Source organism: Urocitellus parryii, chromosome 15 (assembly GCF_045843805.1).
Source record: "Urocitellus parryii isolate mUroPar1 chromosome 15, mUroPar1.hap1, whole genome shotgun sequence".
Taxonomy (NCBI): domain Eukaryota; kingdom Metazoa; phylum Chordata; class Mammalia; order Rodentia; family Sciuridae; genus Urocitellus; species Urocitellus parryii.
Genome location: NC_135545.1, coordinates 41752611 through 41767147, shown reverse-complemented (window position 1 = coordinate 41767147; position 14537 = coordinate 41752611). Strand labels below are relative to the sequence as shown.

The 14537-nt window shown below is 48.0% G+C and overlaps 1 protein-coding gene across 1 annotated transcript; it reads right to left on the bottom strand.

The window, feature by feature from the left end:
• Positions 1–2046: 2046 nt before the first annotated feature.
• On the bottom strand, positions 2047–11009 carry LOC113177565 (cocaine esterase-like). Its single transcript, XM_026382113.2, has 12 exons — positions 10905–11009; positions 8213–8417; positions 7086–7227; positions 6231–6364; positions 5892–6150; positions 5393–5491; positions 4973–5113; positions 4783–4863; positions 4406–4553; positions 3886–4023; positions 3330–3402; positions 2047–2880 (listed from the first exon to the last, which is right to left on the bottom strand). The coding sequence occupies exons 1-12, from the start codon at positions 10978–10980 to the stop codon at positions 2694–2696; spliced, it is 1683 nt and encodes a 560-aa protein (XP_026237898.1). The 5' UTR covers positions 10981–11009; the 3' UTR covers positions 2047–2693.
• Positions 11010–14537: the final 3528 nt, after the last annotated feature.

The window sequence follows — 14537 nt, the reverse complement described above, 5'->3', positions numbered from 1 at the left end:
TTCTACTTCTTTTGCTGTTGTTTTGCTCTTCTTTTTCTAGGATTTTGAGATGAAGTATGAGATCATTTATTTGTTGGTTTTTTCTTTTTTTGAGGAATGAACTCCAAGCAATGAATTTTCCTCTTAGAACTGCTTTCAATGTGTCCCATAGATTCTGATATGTTGTGTCTGTGTTTTCATTTAACTCTAGGAAGTTTTTAATTTACTCCTTGATGTCTTCTAAAACCCATTGATCATTCAGCAACCTATTGTTCATTCTCCAAGTGATGCTTGATTTTTCCTTCCTTCTTTTATCATTGATTTTCAGTTTCATTCCATTATGATCAGATAAGATGCATGGTATTATCTCTACCCCTTTATATTGTCTAAGAGTTGTTATGGCACCATCTTACAGAGGCCTTGGCTTTGACAATGACCAAGATAATAGTAATAATGAGAAATGATGAAGAGTTTCAGGAGCGTATCTGTGTATGTGTATATATTATACCTATACATATATAGAGATGAGAGAGAGAGAGAGAGAGAGAGAGAGAGAGAGAGAGAGAGAGAGAGAGAGAGAGAGAAAGAGAAAGGGAGGGAATGGGAGATGGAGGCAGAGGCTAGAAGTCAAAACAAACATCTGCAATGAGATCCCCCAACACGTGGTTTAAATATAACTTGATCTACAACCAGACCATCAGACCAAGTGTTGAAGAGGATATGGAGTAACTGGTACCCTCATAAATGGCTGGTAGGGATGCAGAGTGACAGAGTCTTTTTGGAGAAGAGTTTTTTTATTTCCCTTAAAGGTTCCACACACATTTGCCATGTGACTCAGCAATTCTCCTCTCAGGTCTTTCCTCAAGAGAAATGACAGCATGGGTCCACATAAATAATTTCTGAAAATGTCTCTAAGAGCTTCATTAGAATTGGTCAAAAATGGAAGACACTCAGGTGTATATCAACTGGTCAATGGATAAAGCATTCTACAAGGAATGCCACTCCCCAGGAAAAGGAATCTGAGATCTGCTGCATCTCAAAAATAGTATGTGAAGTGACAGAGCCATTCCTAAAAGTGCCCATTTGCATCATATTTGGGGCAAGGCCAACTAGAGGAACAAGCAATTAGGTGACTGCCTTAGAGCAGGATTCAGGGAAAGGAGGGACTACAAAAGGGTATGAGGAAGTTTAGGAAGTGAAAGAAAGTGGTAAAACTTGTGGTGGTGGTGTTTGTTTATCTTACATGTTACCTCAGAGTGAATAAATTGTACAATCAAGAGATTAATTTAATTGTATATAAGTTATTCCACACTGGGCTGTGAATGGATGTAGCTCAGTGGTATAGTGCTTGCCTAGCAGGCCAAGGCAGTAGGTGTGGTCTCTGTACGCATTCATACACACACACACATACACACACACACACACACACACACACACACACACACACTTAGACTCAACGCTAAGGCTGTTTAAAAATCTATTAAAAATCTACAAAATATCATGGGAGCCCCTTTGGGTAATACAGTATGCATCTGTAGTGGGTTGGAGTTGTGGCTCAGTGGTAGAGTGCTCGCCTAGCACAAGTGAAACACTGGGTTTGATCCTCAACATCACATAAAAATAATAAATAACTAAAAATAAAGTCATTATACAAACAGCACATCATCCTTTCCACTCGATGGTGCGGGAAGCTGCACCATGTAAGAGTGTGAGGTGACTCCTGTGTTAGGAAGTGAGAAAGCATGGTGCCCCAGAGAGTGAGTTGTGGTCATGTAGATGGAAAGCAGGAAATAAAGAAAGAAATCCAGGCTGAAAGTGATGAATCATTGGGAGGGGACTCTGTTTAGGAACTGTAAAATAGGACCAGAAGCACTTGTTTGCCCCTTCTGCCAACTGAGGACATGGTGGGAAGGTGCCATCTAGAAACAAAAGTAAGACCTCCCCAGACAAAAAATCTGCTAACATTTGATTCTGGACTTGTCATATTCAACACAGAAGACAACACATTTGTATTGTTTATAAGCTACCCAGTTTTTATTTGTTGATATTTTGGCAGTAGCACTGTGATCAAACCCAGGACCTTGTGCATGCTTGGCAATTACTCCACCACTGAGCTACTCTCCCAGACTTATTCGTTTATATTGCAGTCAGGTCTCCACAGGTGGCCAGCCTGGGCTGCACATATAATTCTTTTTCCTCAGCCTCTTGAGTGGCTTAGATTATGGGCATGTGCCACCTTGCCGAGCTTGGTTATTATTGGAGTTGTTGTTGTTGTTGCTGTTGCTGTTGCTGTTGTTGTCACAGCAGCCTGATGGAGTAAAACACTGGGTCTTTTCTTAAGAGGACCCGCTGGTATGAGAACATGGGGTACTTGCTGAGAGGTGGGCAAGGGGTTCAGAAAAGTACCAGTTCTGCTTCCTAAAACTTCTCTGTTAGCATGGGAGGGTGTGGCAACTGGGAGGAGGGCATAGGAGGGGTTGTAGGGAAGGAGAGGGGAGGAAGGGAGGGAGGAACTCAGGCACAGTGGGGTGAGGAGGAAGGTGGGCATGCATTGGGAATTACCTAGTGTGTCTAACAAGAGAGGATCTATGGAGGAGTGTATGGATGAATAGCTATGAGAATGAGTGGGTCAACCCTGGTTCTTGGGAGGGCATGTGTGGGCACCACAGGAAGACCCCATCACCTAGCACACCCCTCTCTTCCTGACAAGGAAGCTAGAGCTCTGTGTGCTTGTCCTCAGCCCCCTTTAGCTCCTGGATCTTCTGAGGCAGGGTCTTGGTCCAGAACTGCAGCCTGTGTGCCTTCAGGGCCTGGCCCACAGCAGGCTGGATGTCCAGCTGCAGGTACTGCTGGTCCTGGTCAAACAGTGGCCAGTGGGGCAGGCCCTCTCCGTTGGGGTTCCTGTGCACATGCCCTCCCAGCAGGGAGGGGTAAGGGTCAGTCTGAGCTCTGTTGAACTAAAATCTGATCTTCCACCCTAATTATAGACAGGGCATCCAGCCAGGCAGGCAGGGGTGTTGAGAATGGGGAGATGCGTCCTGATGTAGGAAAGCACTGACTTCTCACTTGTGTCATTCCACATAGGGCAGAGAAACCTGGCCTGGGTTGCCCTTCCCTGTGAGAGACTGGCTCTCATGGTAGCCCAGCACTATGGCTTACCCGCTAGACCACTGTGAGAAGAGACCAATGACCTGCACCCACAAAGCACCCTTTTTTAGTGTAGGTCTTCTGGTTGTGGAGGGGGCTAGGATGTGATGAAGGACACACAATAGCTAATGGGGTCACTTTAGACAAGGGGAGCAGTGGAGAGCCCATGTCCCTGGGAGGTTGCAGTGTTCAGGTTTTCTCACCCATTTCGAGCAAAGTTGGCCCAGTACTTCATGATCCTCCTGTTCACCAGCTTTTCCTCCTCAGTGAGCTCAACTGTGGGAGAAGGAAGGCAAGGGTCTGGGTCCTGACCAACCCCATCCAGCTGTCCACTCCTGCGCCATACTCATCACCCCAGCCCCAAGCTTGTGTCCCTTCCCTATCACAACAGTCCCAGGGCCTGGCCCTCTTCTTGCCCAACCTGCCTTTACTCCTCCCAGCCTTTAACTGAATCAACACTGGGCACCTCCTTGGCCTAGCAGTTTCCTTCTTTTGGACACCGTGAAGTCATTTAAGAAATGATTAGGCTTTTACCCAACCCTCTCTTCTCCTATGCAACACACCATTGTTGGGGTGGGAACACATAGAAGGTGTATAGATTGGACTGGGAAAGGTCTATCCCTGGAATGACCCATTGAGTTGTAAGATGGTAGATACTGGATCCCATGTTCTCTCTAAGCCACAGTTTCTCATTGTACAATGAGAGCAATTGCCACCCTGTAGACATGAGAATGCTCCTGTGGAACAAGGAGTGCTCACTTCTAATGCCATTGAAGAAGGATCCAAACACAAAGATGATTTCATCACCATGGTCAGCCTTCACATGTGGTGGCTTGATGTTCTTATAGATGCTGGGACGATGCTGGAACTCATAAAAGTAGACAGGAGAATGGGAACCTGGAGGGTGGACAGGATGTGTCACTTTTGGTGGCAAGATTTCTAGGTCCAAAGCTGGCTTGAATCTTCACAGTGGCTTGGAAGCCCAGAATGGATCAGGGGCAGTTGCAAGGCTCTTTGTTAAGTCATGTCTTAAAGTTCCTGGCTGTGTGGTCACGGGAAATCCTTGAGTGCCACTACCTTAGTTTCCTCCTCTGTTAAATGAATGTGATGTCTATCTTTTACCCTACTCATAAGGATTTACTGAGATAACAGCCTTCAGGTGCCTGGGACCTGGGTCTGGATAAAGACACGCGTCAGGACCTGACACCAGACCTCACCTGGGACCCACAGCTCTGAGCTGTCTCCTAGGAAGCCAGGATTCAGGTTCAGATACACTCACTCTGATAATGTGCTACTTGGAGTGCAGGCATCACAAACATGAAGTCCGCCATCATCTCCTGGAACTGGAGTCGGAGGGTGTGGGGGTCCTCGTTGTCTCCCATGTACTCCTCCATCAATAGGTCAGCACATTCGGCAGGCAACTTCATCTAGTCCAGGGGATCAGGGAAAGTCAGGTTAGGCAATCTCTGGGGCAGGGAGGCAGGAGCTAGAGGGTAGGTATTGGGGTTTGTAATGTCAGGGAATAGGGCAATGGTGTCAAGCTGTGCGGTGGCCCCACCCACAAGTGCACATAGATCAATCTTTGTTCCTGGGGATTACTGAAAAGGAAGAGTATCTGACTGCACGCTGCCTGGTGCAGGACCCAAGGAGTCTCACCGTCTGTGCTGATATTTTCTGCAGAGCAGCTCGCGTGGACTCTCTGTCTAGATCTTTCTGGATTTCAGGGGGGCCAAAGAGCTGTGTGGTGAAGGAATATTCGAGAATTAGGGGTGGGATGACCAGGATATACAAGGTCTAAAGCTGCTCACACTTGACACTATTGTAGGGGTTTTGAGAGGGGACTCACCATGGGAAGGAGCCAGCCATACTCATCATTGTTGACACCAATGATGCTCGGAACAGGTTGAAAATCAGCAGAGGCCAGAAGCTCCTGGGGGTGCCTGGGTAGGAAGGCCCCATCCACCACAGCAGGAATGATTTTGAAGGGCTAAGGGGGCATTCAAGGTACATGATGACAGGAAGGAAAGTTTGTTGTCTAATGACACTGGAGTTACCTCCAACCCATCCTAACTCAACCCATGATGCTCACACCAACATTCGAAGATTCTTACCTGGTTTAGAATATTTTTGTGTCAAATCCCACTCAAGGCTATGAGGATATAAGGAGACCAAACCTTGGAAATGAGATCTTTGTTCCATAGTGGAAAGCACTTCATTTTCCATATACCATGACCCCTGTCTCCTCACTAACCTCCATTCAGCCTACCTTGGTAACAGCCAGCATTTCCTGTTCACTCTTGCCCCGCAGGCAGCTCACCAGGGCCTCTGTCCCTACTTGCCCACAGGCAGACAGGTTGGCCACCATCTGTAAAGAAAGGGCGGTATTGCCTATATCTCAGCTTTGCGCGGGTTGCCCTTAATTCTCAAAGTGTACCCTATTATACTGCTGCAGGTGTGAAATTCTTCCATCTTTCCTGAAGCTCAGGTATCAGCCAGAGGAGCCATCACACCTGCTTTACATGTGTCTTCTGAGGATGAGGACCCCTGGATGCAGCTTTGCACACCATAGAGCAAAATCAATCACTTGAGGCAGAAGTGTGTGGATTCTGACCTTTGAGCTCCTCAAAACACCCAGGGGTGGTGGGCAGTTTGGGCAGTTCCAGAGACTCCTGCATAGTCTTTGTTCCCATGGAACAGAGTGGCAAAGGCTCTGAATTTGAAGGGTGAGTCTGCAGATTTGGCCTTGGGTAGTAAAGGATACTCACTGTGGAGACATCTTTAGATGAGCTGGTGATGAGGTCAGGCAGCAGGGCCACCCCACTCTCCATGATGGCACCATGGAAGAGTCCTTGGGACATTGGAGACACCACATGTGAGGACACACTAGTGCCACCTGCAGACTCGCCAAAAATAGTGACCTGATCAGGGTTGCCTCCAAAGTGGGCAATGTTCTGCTGGACCCAGCGTAGGGCGGCCACTTGGTCCAGGTAGCCCCAGTTGCCAGTGGCATGCTGGTCTCCAGTGCTGAGAAATGCAAGGATGATGATCAATGGATGGTCCTCTGTCTATTCAGTCCCCATTGACCATCCCTGTCCCAGGCTCACCTGAAGAAGCCCAGAACTCCCAGGCGGTACTGGATAGTGACCACCAGTACATTTTCAATGACTGACAGAATAGAACCATCATACATGGAAGCTGAGCCCATCACCAAGCCACCACCATGGATCCAGACCATCACCTGGGAAATCAGGAGATATACCATGTGGTGGCCACTCTGCCCAATTCCATGCTGGGTGAAGCCCTAGTCTGAATACCACTTTGGCTTGTGTAGCTACCCACACAGAACACTAATAGGACCTCATGACCTAGGGCACTGGTTCCAGAGTAAGTTCAATTTGGAAGATCAGGCCTCCCATACTTTGGAGTCTAACCAGGAGGCAGAACTTGGATCTATTCCTCTCAGAACTACTCTGAAAGGAAAAGAAAATTGATATTTCTGTGATTATCCCACTTGAACATTAATTTAAAGTGTCATCTAATCTCTGGCCCAAAAAATATACCATGGTCATGGAATTTAGTGATCTCAAGGTGCAGCTTTGGGCTCCTGTGTGGATCTCCTTGGTACAAGCTGGTGAGTTGATCAGTGGGTCAGAACATTTGGCCTCTGAGAGCTTCCAGGGCTCTTTGACTCCATGCCTAGGTCAGCTTCCTGCCTGCATAAGAGGCCTTCTTAGAGCTGATAGTGAGAAACTTTTTCTGGTAGTCCACACCACAGTGGTGGCCAGCTGGACCTGTGTCTTCCAGTGTGATTGGTATTGTTATGTAGTACTTGGGGTCAATCCCAGGGCTTCACAGCATTGTGCTAGCTCTCTACCTTGAACCAAGTCCCAAGACCACTTCTAATCTTCTCCCAAAGAAATGTTCTCCCACCCTTCAACTGACCATGACTTAACACTCACAGGCAGGTTAGAGCCCTCACGGGCATGTGCAGGCGCGTAGATGCTGAGGTACAGGCAGTCCTCTGACATGGGTATGGGAGGCAAGTTTGTACTCCCTAGGTTCAGAGTCTCTATATTCAATGCATCTGCATTTTGCAGACACCTGGTGACAATGGAATACAGTTACTCCAGGGGCTGAGCAGTGATCAATTCAGACCTCAGGTCCTGACTCTATCTAGACAACCTCACTCCCTGCCTTAACTGATGCCTTGCCTCATATGATCATTTCAAGTCATTTTTCCACTGAGTTCCAGGCCACAATCTCGGGGGAATCAGGGATGGATTTCCGACCTCCAGGGAGGCCTCAAGATTGTTGAGCACTTGATTCCACCTCTTGAGGCTGGGCAATCCTGACTCTAGGGCCCTGTCTGGGAAACACTGGCTGCCTGTGTTGACATTCACCACTTATCCCTGTCCCCATTCAGGCCTGGAACAGCATAGGTGTCCCCACACAGCTGGTGCCTGAGTGGATGGAGGTTAGTTTCTCACAGAAGGGTAATGGGGCATCCCACAGCCCAACTCGAGACTCTCAGAAAACCTCACCCCTCCACTGAGTCTCCAGCTGTAAGCCCATGCCCCTTTCCCTTGGCCCTGTGGGTGGGGTCCCCAAGGAGCCACCACTGTTGCCCTCCTCAAGGATCTGCAGCATCGACTGCTGGAGTCAAGGTCTTTTATAGGTTCAGAGAGCCACACTGACCTTCTCCCAGAAGCATCTCCCCTGGTGGGAGAGAACACCTGGAGTAAGCTAAATCCAGGGACATTATTTTCTGCTCTGTGTTCAGCACCTGGAGCTAATGCCTTTTGGGTTCCACTCTCTGAGGCAGGGGCCTGGCAAAGTCACTCCAGCATTGGAAGAATGAGTGTGGGAATTGCCCCAATGTAGAGGGATATGTTTGTGTATATTTGTTCATTTCAGAACTGGGTTTCAAAGCTGGTGCATTAGTTTGCAAAAAACACATTACCACTGCTCCACAGCCCCAGGCCTTGCAGTGCAGTTTAGATGAAGGAGCCACTGCAGCCTGGCCCAGGGCTCGGAGTACCCACCCTCACCCCAGCCCTAAGGTTTTCCAGACCCCAGGAGAACTTACATGGCAGGGTGGGAGGTCCCATCCCTCACACCACTCCAAGGTTCAGGCGGCTCAGGGGCTGCAAAGCGCAGTGGTCCTAGAGGTGGCTTGGCAAAGGGAATTCCCAGGAAGGTGTGGACCCCTACATCGGTGCCTTTCACGTGGACAAGACTGCCGCGCACCTGCCCGGTGTGGGTGATCCGGATGGGGCTGACTGAGTCCTGGCCTGTGGGCAGAGAGATGTACTTCAGGCTCAGGTCTGCCCACTCAGCTGCTGGCCTGCAGCACTGTGGCCTGGTTGGCCCTCCTCAGCTCAGCCTTGTGGAGGGAGCCTGATCTGTCAACATTCACTTCAGAATCTCTGTGCCCATCCCTAGTCCCTATCCCCACCACCACTGTCACTCGACCAGCTCACAGTCTATCCCTCCAGGATCACCAAACCCCTGTGTCTTGCCACGATCCTTCAGCCCTAGCAACTGCCAGCAAAATATCTTTTGGACTGATGGGGCAAGAATGTCCATTGCACTCACTGTGCCAGGTCATGTGACACACTAGGAGGATTGTGGGAATGGAACTAAAGTTTCCCATCCTCAAGGATCTCATGCTTGAGAAGACAAGAAATGACATAAAAAACATCATTCATGTAAGGAGAAACGAACGTTAGGAGGGGAGCTATGAGTTCAGACCATACAAATCTTGTCCTGCCTGGGCTTGGAGATCAAGGCAAGGAGCCAATGGAAATCAATCTAGGTATACCTGGCTTGTCCAAGTCATGATATTTGGTAAAGGTTGATGTTGGGCATGCTGGGTTTAATTCTTCTCTCTACCCTAAAATGGGCCCACTCTTGGGTGCTGTGCAGCCCTCAGACTGTCCCAGTCCTCTCTGTGCTTCAGGGTGTAGGAAGTTGGCAGTCAGGCCCACAGTTCTCCTGCTATTGTTGACATCTCCACAGCTCCCACATCACTGGAGCCTTCCCTCCCCTAGGCTAAAGATTTCACTCTAGAATGTGGTAGATCTGAGCTGATTTCCATAAAAAAAGTTAAAAACTCCAAACCTCCTCCTCTCTCTCACCAGGTCCCCTAGGATCTGCATGTTTGATGCTCCCTGGTACAGGTCAGGCCAGGGCAGCAGCCACTCACAGGACCAGAGAAGGAAATTGACCAATATCTCTCCAAGTCCAAAGACACTCCTGTTCCTATCAGCATGCTATCTCCACATAATGCCTTGCCAGAGGGATCATGGTCCATGTAACTCATGTGGTGACTGGCCACTAATGCCTGATATTTGTAATTACAAAGGACAAAGCCTGCTAATTAATCCTGATGACATAATGTGGACGCTTACTCAAGGAGAAGTCCTGCATGAAACAGCAGGAGGAATCTCACCCATGTATGTTTGTATTGGTGTGAAGTTTCTTTGTGTCCAGATGAGGAAAAGGTCATACCAGAAAAGATGGGTTTGTGACCATTTAGGTGAAGACAAAAATGAGTAGTGTGTAAGACCTGGACCCTATTTAAGACCTAGATGGGCCTGTGGAGAAGCCAGGAATTGGTGGGCAGAGGACTGTGGGACTCAAATCTTTACCCTCTCAGGACTCAGGTGGTTTTTTTTTTTTTGGATGTGAGTTCCAGAACAAATATTGTTGAAAATAGAATATTTCAGGGGGACTGGGGTTGTGGCTCAGAGGTAGAGTGCTCGCCTGGCATGCCTGAGGCAGTGGGTTCGATCCTCAGAAAAACATAAATATAAAATGAAGATATTGTGTACGCTTATAACTAAAAAAATAAATATTAAAAAAATACTTGAATCAAACCGTGTAAAATATGATGTATTAAGAACTATGTAATATTTTGAAAGACCAATAATAAATAAAAATAAATAAAATCTTTCAGTGAAGCTATAAAAATCTTTCTGCTGAGAAAACTCTGGTTCTCTAAGGCCCCAGGTATGGGAGGAAGCCTGTCAGAGGTGGTCCAAGGGGGACAAGGGAGCATGGATTCCTCTGTGCAGATTAGACTGGGAAAGTTGGGGCTATGTCCAACACCCACAATAGGAGCCTTTTGCGTGGGAGGGATCAGGGCTGCTGACACTCCCTGGGCTTGGTACTCTCTTGCCAGCACCTTCTGATAAGGGCCTAGAGACTTCTAGAAGGCACAGAGCACATTGCCTTTGTTCTACAACACAATCCAAGGCATGCCAGCTTGGGTTTCCCAGTGAAGGGAACCCAGCAGTCAATCAGATCAGCATTAAGAGGTGGTACCACGGGCTACTGTAACCCCCAGGGCCTGTTACCTTGCCTGTGGAGCCTGAGGAAGGTGCCAGCACTTATCTGGCCAAGGGATCAAAACACTTGGAGCCAAATGTAACCAGCCAGCTCTTATTATTGCTGTTGTTATTATCCAAAGGGTGAGTAGTAGCTACAGCCACAGCCACACACAGGAGGGAAAGGTCCCTGTCCCTGTTCCTTTGCCAGGAGGCTTCTCACTTGCCCATACTGTGCTCCTCAGAACCCCTCACACTAGCTCACTCCTCCATGGGGGTGTCCTCAGGCATCTGACCCACTCTGGCTAGCAATCCTGCCCCTCATCCCCTTCATCTGTCTCCTTGACCAACTCCCCCGCCCTGGTGCCTTCCCTCCAGGCTCAGGCTCTGTCTCTGGGCACTTTGGCAGATCCAACCTGGTCTCTACCACCCTCCCCATGGCAGCCTCACCCTGGCCCTGGATGAGGAGCATCAGGAGCCCATAGGCCACGAGGATGAGCCAGGCAGGAAGTCGATGCAGGCACATGGTCGGCTCCCAGGGCTGCTTCTGTATTCCCTGGGCTTCACCTGGAACTGCAGAGCAGCATTCTGCCCAGGTGGAATTTGGACCTGACAGTGAGGAGTCTGGGAAATGGGAGGTGCCATGCAAGGTGTGTGTTGCAGGACAGTCACTCTGAACTCTCAGAGGTCATGGAGCCAGTGTGCTGTGGGCAGGGCCTACCCCTCTTCTTCCTTTAGCCACCTCCGAAGGTACTGCACAGCCTCTGCAGCCCCTCTGAGATCCCAGGACCCCTCTCCTCACACCTGGAGTCACTAATTCCCTGTCCTTGCTGTCAACCATGAGGGTGTTGGGGAGGAGAGGAGGGAGCAGAGAGCTGGATGTAACTGGAGGAACCTGAGGGGCTTCTCTGAGGGGGCAGAATGAAGATTTCCAGAGATGGAGAAATACAGGTGACCTTGCTGGAGTGTGGGGAACTGCTTACACAGTGGCAGGGAGGTGTGACTGTGACCTTCATAGTTGACTGGGTGCCCTTCAATAGTTCCTAATCTCTTATAGACCATGTTCTGAGATCCTCGGAGGGCTCCACCCTTCTTAGTCTGACCCTTCTTTGTGAAGGCATTTCTGTAGATACCCATCCACACAAAACCAAGGTCCAGTTTACAGTCATTATCCACTGGAAAGATGTGAAATGAGTGCCTGCGGGTCCAGGGAACTCCCAGGGATTAGGTGCCTCTGGGAGATTCTGAATCATCCTGAGCCCTGCAGGGGTGAATGGAAGCCCGTCTGGTTAGGAGGATCTGCTCAACCTGACTTCCAGAATGAAGGGGTGTGGGGCTCAACTTCAGGCAGCCTAGAGGTTCCCCTGCAAACCATCCTTGGCAGGCCTACCCCCACCCCATCATAGGCTCTCACAGCTCAGTGTTGTGTCCTTCTCAGCCACATTGGGGAGTAATCAGCTTTATCCACAAGTGAGTAGCCATCATGCTGAGAGCACTGCTTCTCCTTGACCTCCACCCAATCAGCAAGGCTGCTATGGATTCAGTTCTCCTTCCAGTGCACTCTGCTCCAAGACATTGCCCAGCTCCAGCCTGGGCAGATGCTTTCCTCTGCTCTGATTCTCCTCACCTAGTTCTCAGCTGGGCTCTGGGCTCCTCCCAGCTCAGTCCTATTATAAGCTCCTTTGTGTCAACTGGACAACAAGTGCTTCTTCCTCATCTGGAGTCTGCTCGGTTGAAGGTCCCCATGGGCTCTGCCATTTATGGCGCCATCTTACACAAGCCTTGGCTTTGACAACAACCAAGATAATAGTAATAATGTGAAATGATGAAGAGTTTCAGGAGCATATCTGTGTATGGGTTTGTATATATTATACCTCATACATATATAGAGATGAGAGAGAGAGAGAGAGAGAGAGAGAGAATGAAAAATGGAAGCAGAGTCTAAAAGTCAAAACAAACATCTGCAATGAGATCCCCAACACGTGGATTAAATACAATTTGATTTATTTATTCTAAGACCATCAGACCAAGTGTGGAAGAGGATGGAGCAACTGATACCCTTATAAATGGCTGGTATGGAGGCAAAGTGACAGAGTCTTTGTGGAGTAAATTTGGTATTTCCCTTAAACATTCCACACCCACTACCCATGTGATTCAGCAATTCTCCTCTCAGGTCTTTCCTCAACAGAAATGACAGCATGGGTCCATATAAATAATTTATGACAATGTTCCTAAGAGCTTTATTAGAATTGGTCAAAAAATGGAAGACACTCAGATGTATATTAATTGGTCAGTGGATAAAGTGTGGTGTGTCCCTACAAGGAATGCCACTCCCTAGGAAAAGGAATCTGAGATCTGCTTGCATCTCAAAAATAGTATGTGAAGTGACAGAGCCATTCCTAAAAGTGTCCATGTGCATCATATTTGGGGCAAGGCCAACTAGAGGAACAAGCAATTATGTGACTGCCTTAGAGCAGGATTCAGGGCAAGGAAGGACTACAAAAGGGCATGAGGAAGTTTAGGAAGTGAAAGAAACTGGTAAAACTTGTGGTGGTGGTGTTTGCTTATCTTACATATTACCTCAGAGTGAGTAAATTGTACACTCAAGAGATTAATTTAATTGCATATAAGTTATTCCACAATGGGTTGTGAATGGATGTAGCTCAGTGGTATAGTGCTTGCCTAGCAGGCAAAGGAGGTAGGTGTGGTCCCTAGCACTGTATACACACACACACACACACACACACACACACACACATGCTCCACACTGAAGAATTTTAAGAATCTATTAAGTATCTAAAAAATATTGTGGGAAACACTTTGGATAATACAGTGTGCTTCTGCAGAATTGAAAGATGGAAGCTTGCTCGCAGGAACTCATTAAATGCTATAAGGTTGTACCTATCAGCCTTCACCAAAAGGAAAGTCCTTTATGTGCTGGGTCCCTTCTGGCTTAATGTTAACCTTGTCTGTGCACTGGTGGCCCAAATGGCCAAATGGAATTGTCATTTTTGCCCAAAATTCATGAAGTCTTTGATTGGGCTTAAATATAATGAATAGAAACTAGGGGGTCATCTCCCCTTGGGTAAGTTGTACCCCAGCACGGCATGTCAGTCAGAAGTTGGGAATTGGGGGACTCCCAAGGTCTTTGGGATGAGAAATCAGCCTCTTAATGTCTAATAGAAAAAGATTTGAGGGGACCCAGAGGCACAATGATCATTATTTGCTACCTTTGTACAATGAGAAAAGATGAGAGGGTTTTCATATGAGGGGCCAGAGAAATTTAGGGACGGCAATGAAGGGAGAAGAAAAATCACTGATGTGGATGTTATAGTGAGTGGGGGATGGTCAGGAGACTGCAGGGGGAATTCTGCAAGGCAGAAGGACACTTTACTAGATAGAGAGGTTCTCAGGGACGAGGAACAAGAATCTCTTCTCAAGAACTCCTGAGCCTCCAAGGCCTCTTCCAGGACACACCACACAGAGAAACATCTTCTAAGATGTGTCATAATCATGTCAGTGTGCGGATCACAGTGTCTGCAGATTCACAGAGAATAAGAGCCACCTTCAGGAGACAGGATCCTGAGGACCCCACCTGGCTCTCCTGGACATGCTCAGCTGGCCCAGGCTTTGGAATCAATGGAGAAACCCAGTCCTGCTCCTCACAAGTGTGGGGGTGGAAATAGATTGGTGAGTGGGTTGTTTTAAATAAGCAGAGACATTTTCTAGTAATTTGCAGTCTTGGTGGCTGAGATTTGGGTGGTAGGTGCTAGGGTCTGAGAACTTGTGTCCACCCAATTCACACATTGAAACCTAGTCTCCAGTGCGATGATATTAAGGATTAGGGTCCTATCTGGGAGTGGTGGTGCATGCCTGTAATCCTAGGGACTCTGGAGGCTGAGACAGGAGGATGGAGAATAGAGAATTCAAAGCTATCCTTAGCAATTTTGAGGTGCTAAGTAACTCAGGGAGACGCTGTCTCTAAAATACATACATACATACATACATACATACATACAAAATAGGACTGTGGATGAGGCTCAGTGGTTGAGTGCTCCTTATTTCAATCCCAGGTACCAAAAG

Excerpts from the sequence above, each read along its gene's own strand:
- LOC113177565 (XM_026382113.2), bottom strand. The coding sequence starts at position 10,980 with ATGTGCCTGCATCGACTTCCTGCCTGGCTCATCCTCGTGGCCTATGGG. Across the intron at positions 7,228-8,212 it reads GGGACCTCCCACCCTGCCAT|GTGTCTGCAAAATGCAGATG; the intron begins GTAAGTTCTCCT and ends CATTGTCACCAG. Across the intron at positions 5,114-5,392 it reads AAATGCTGGCTGTTACCAAG|CCCTTCAAAATCATTCCTGC; the intron begins GTAGGCTGAATG and ends ATGCCCCCTTAG.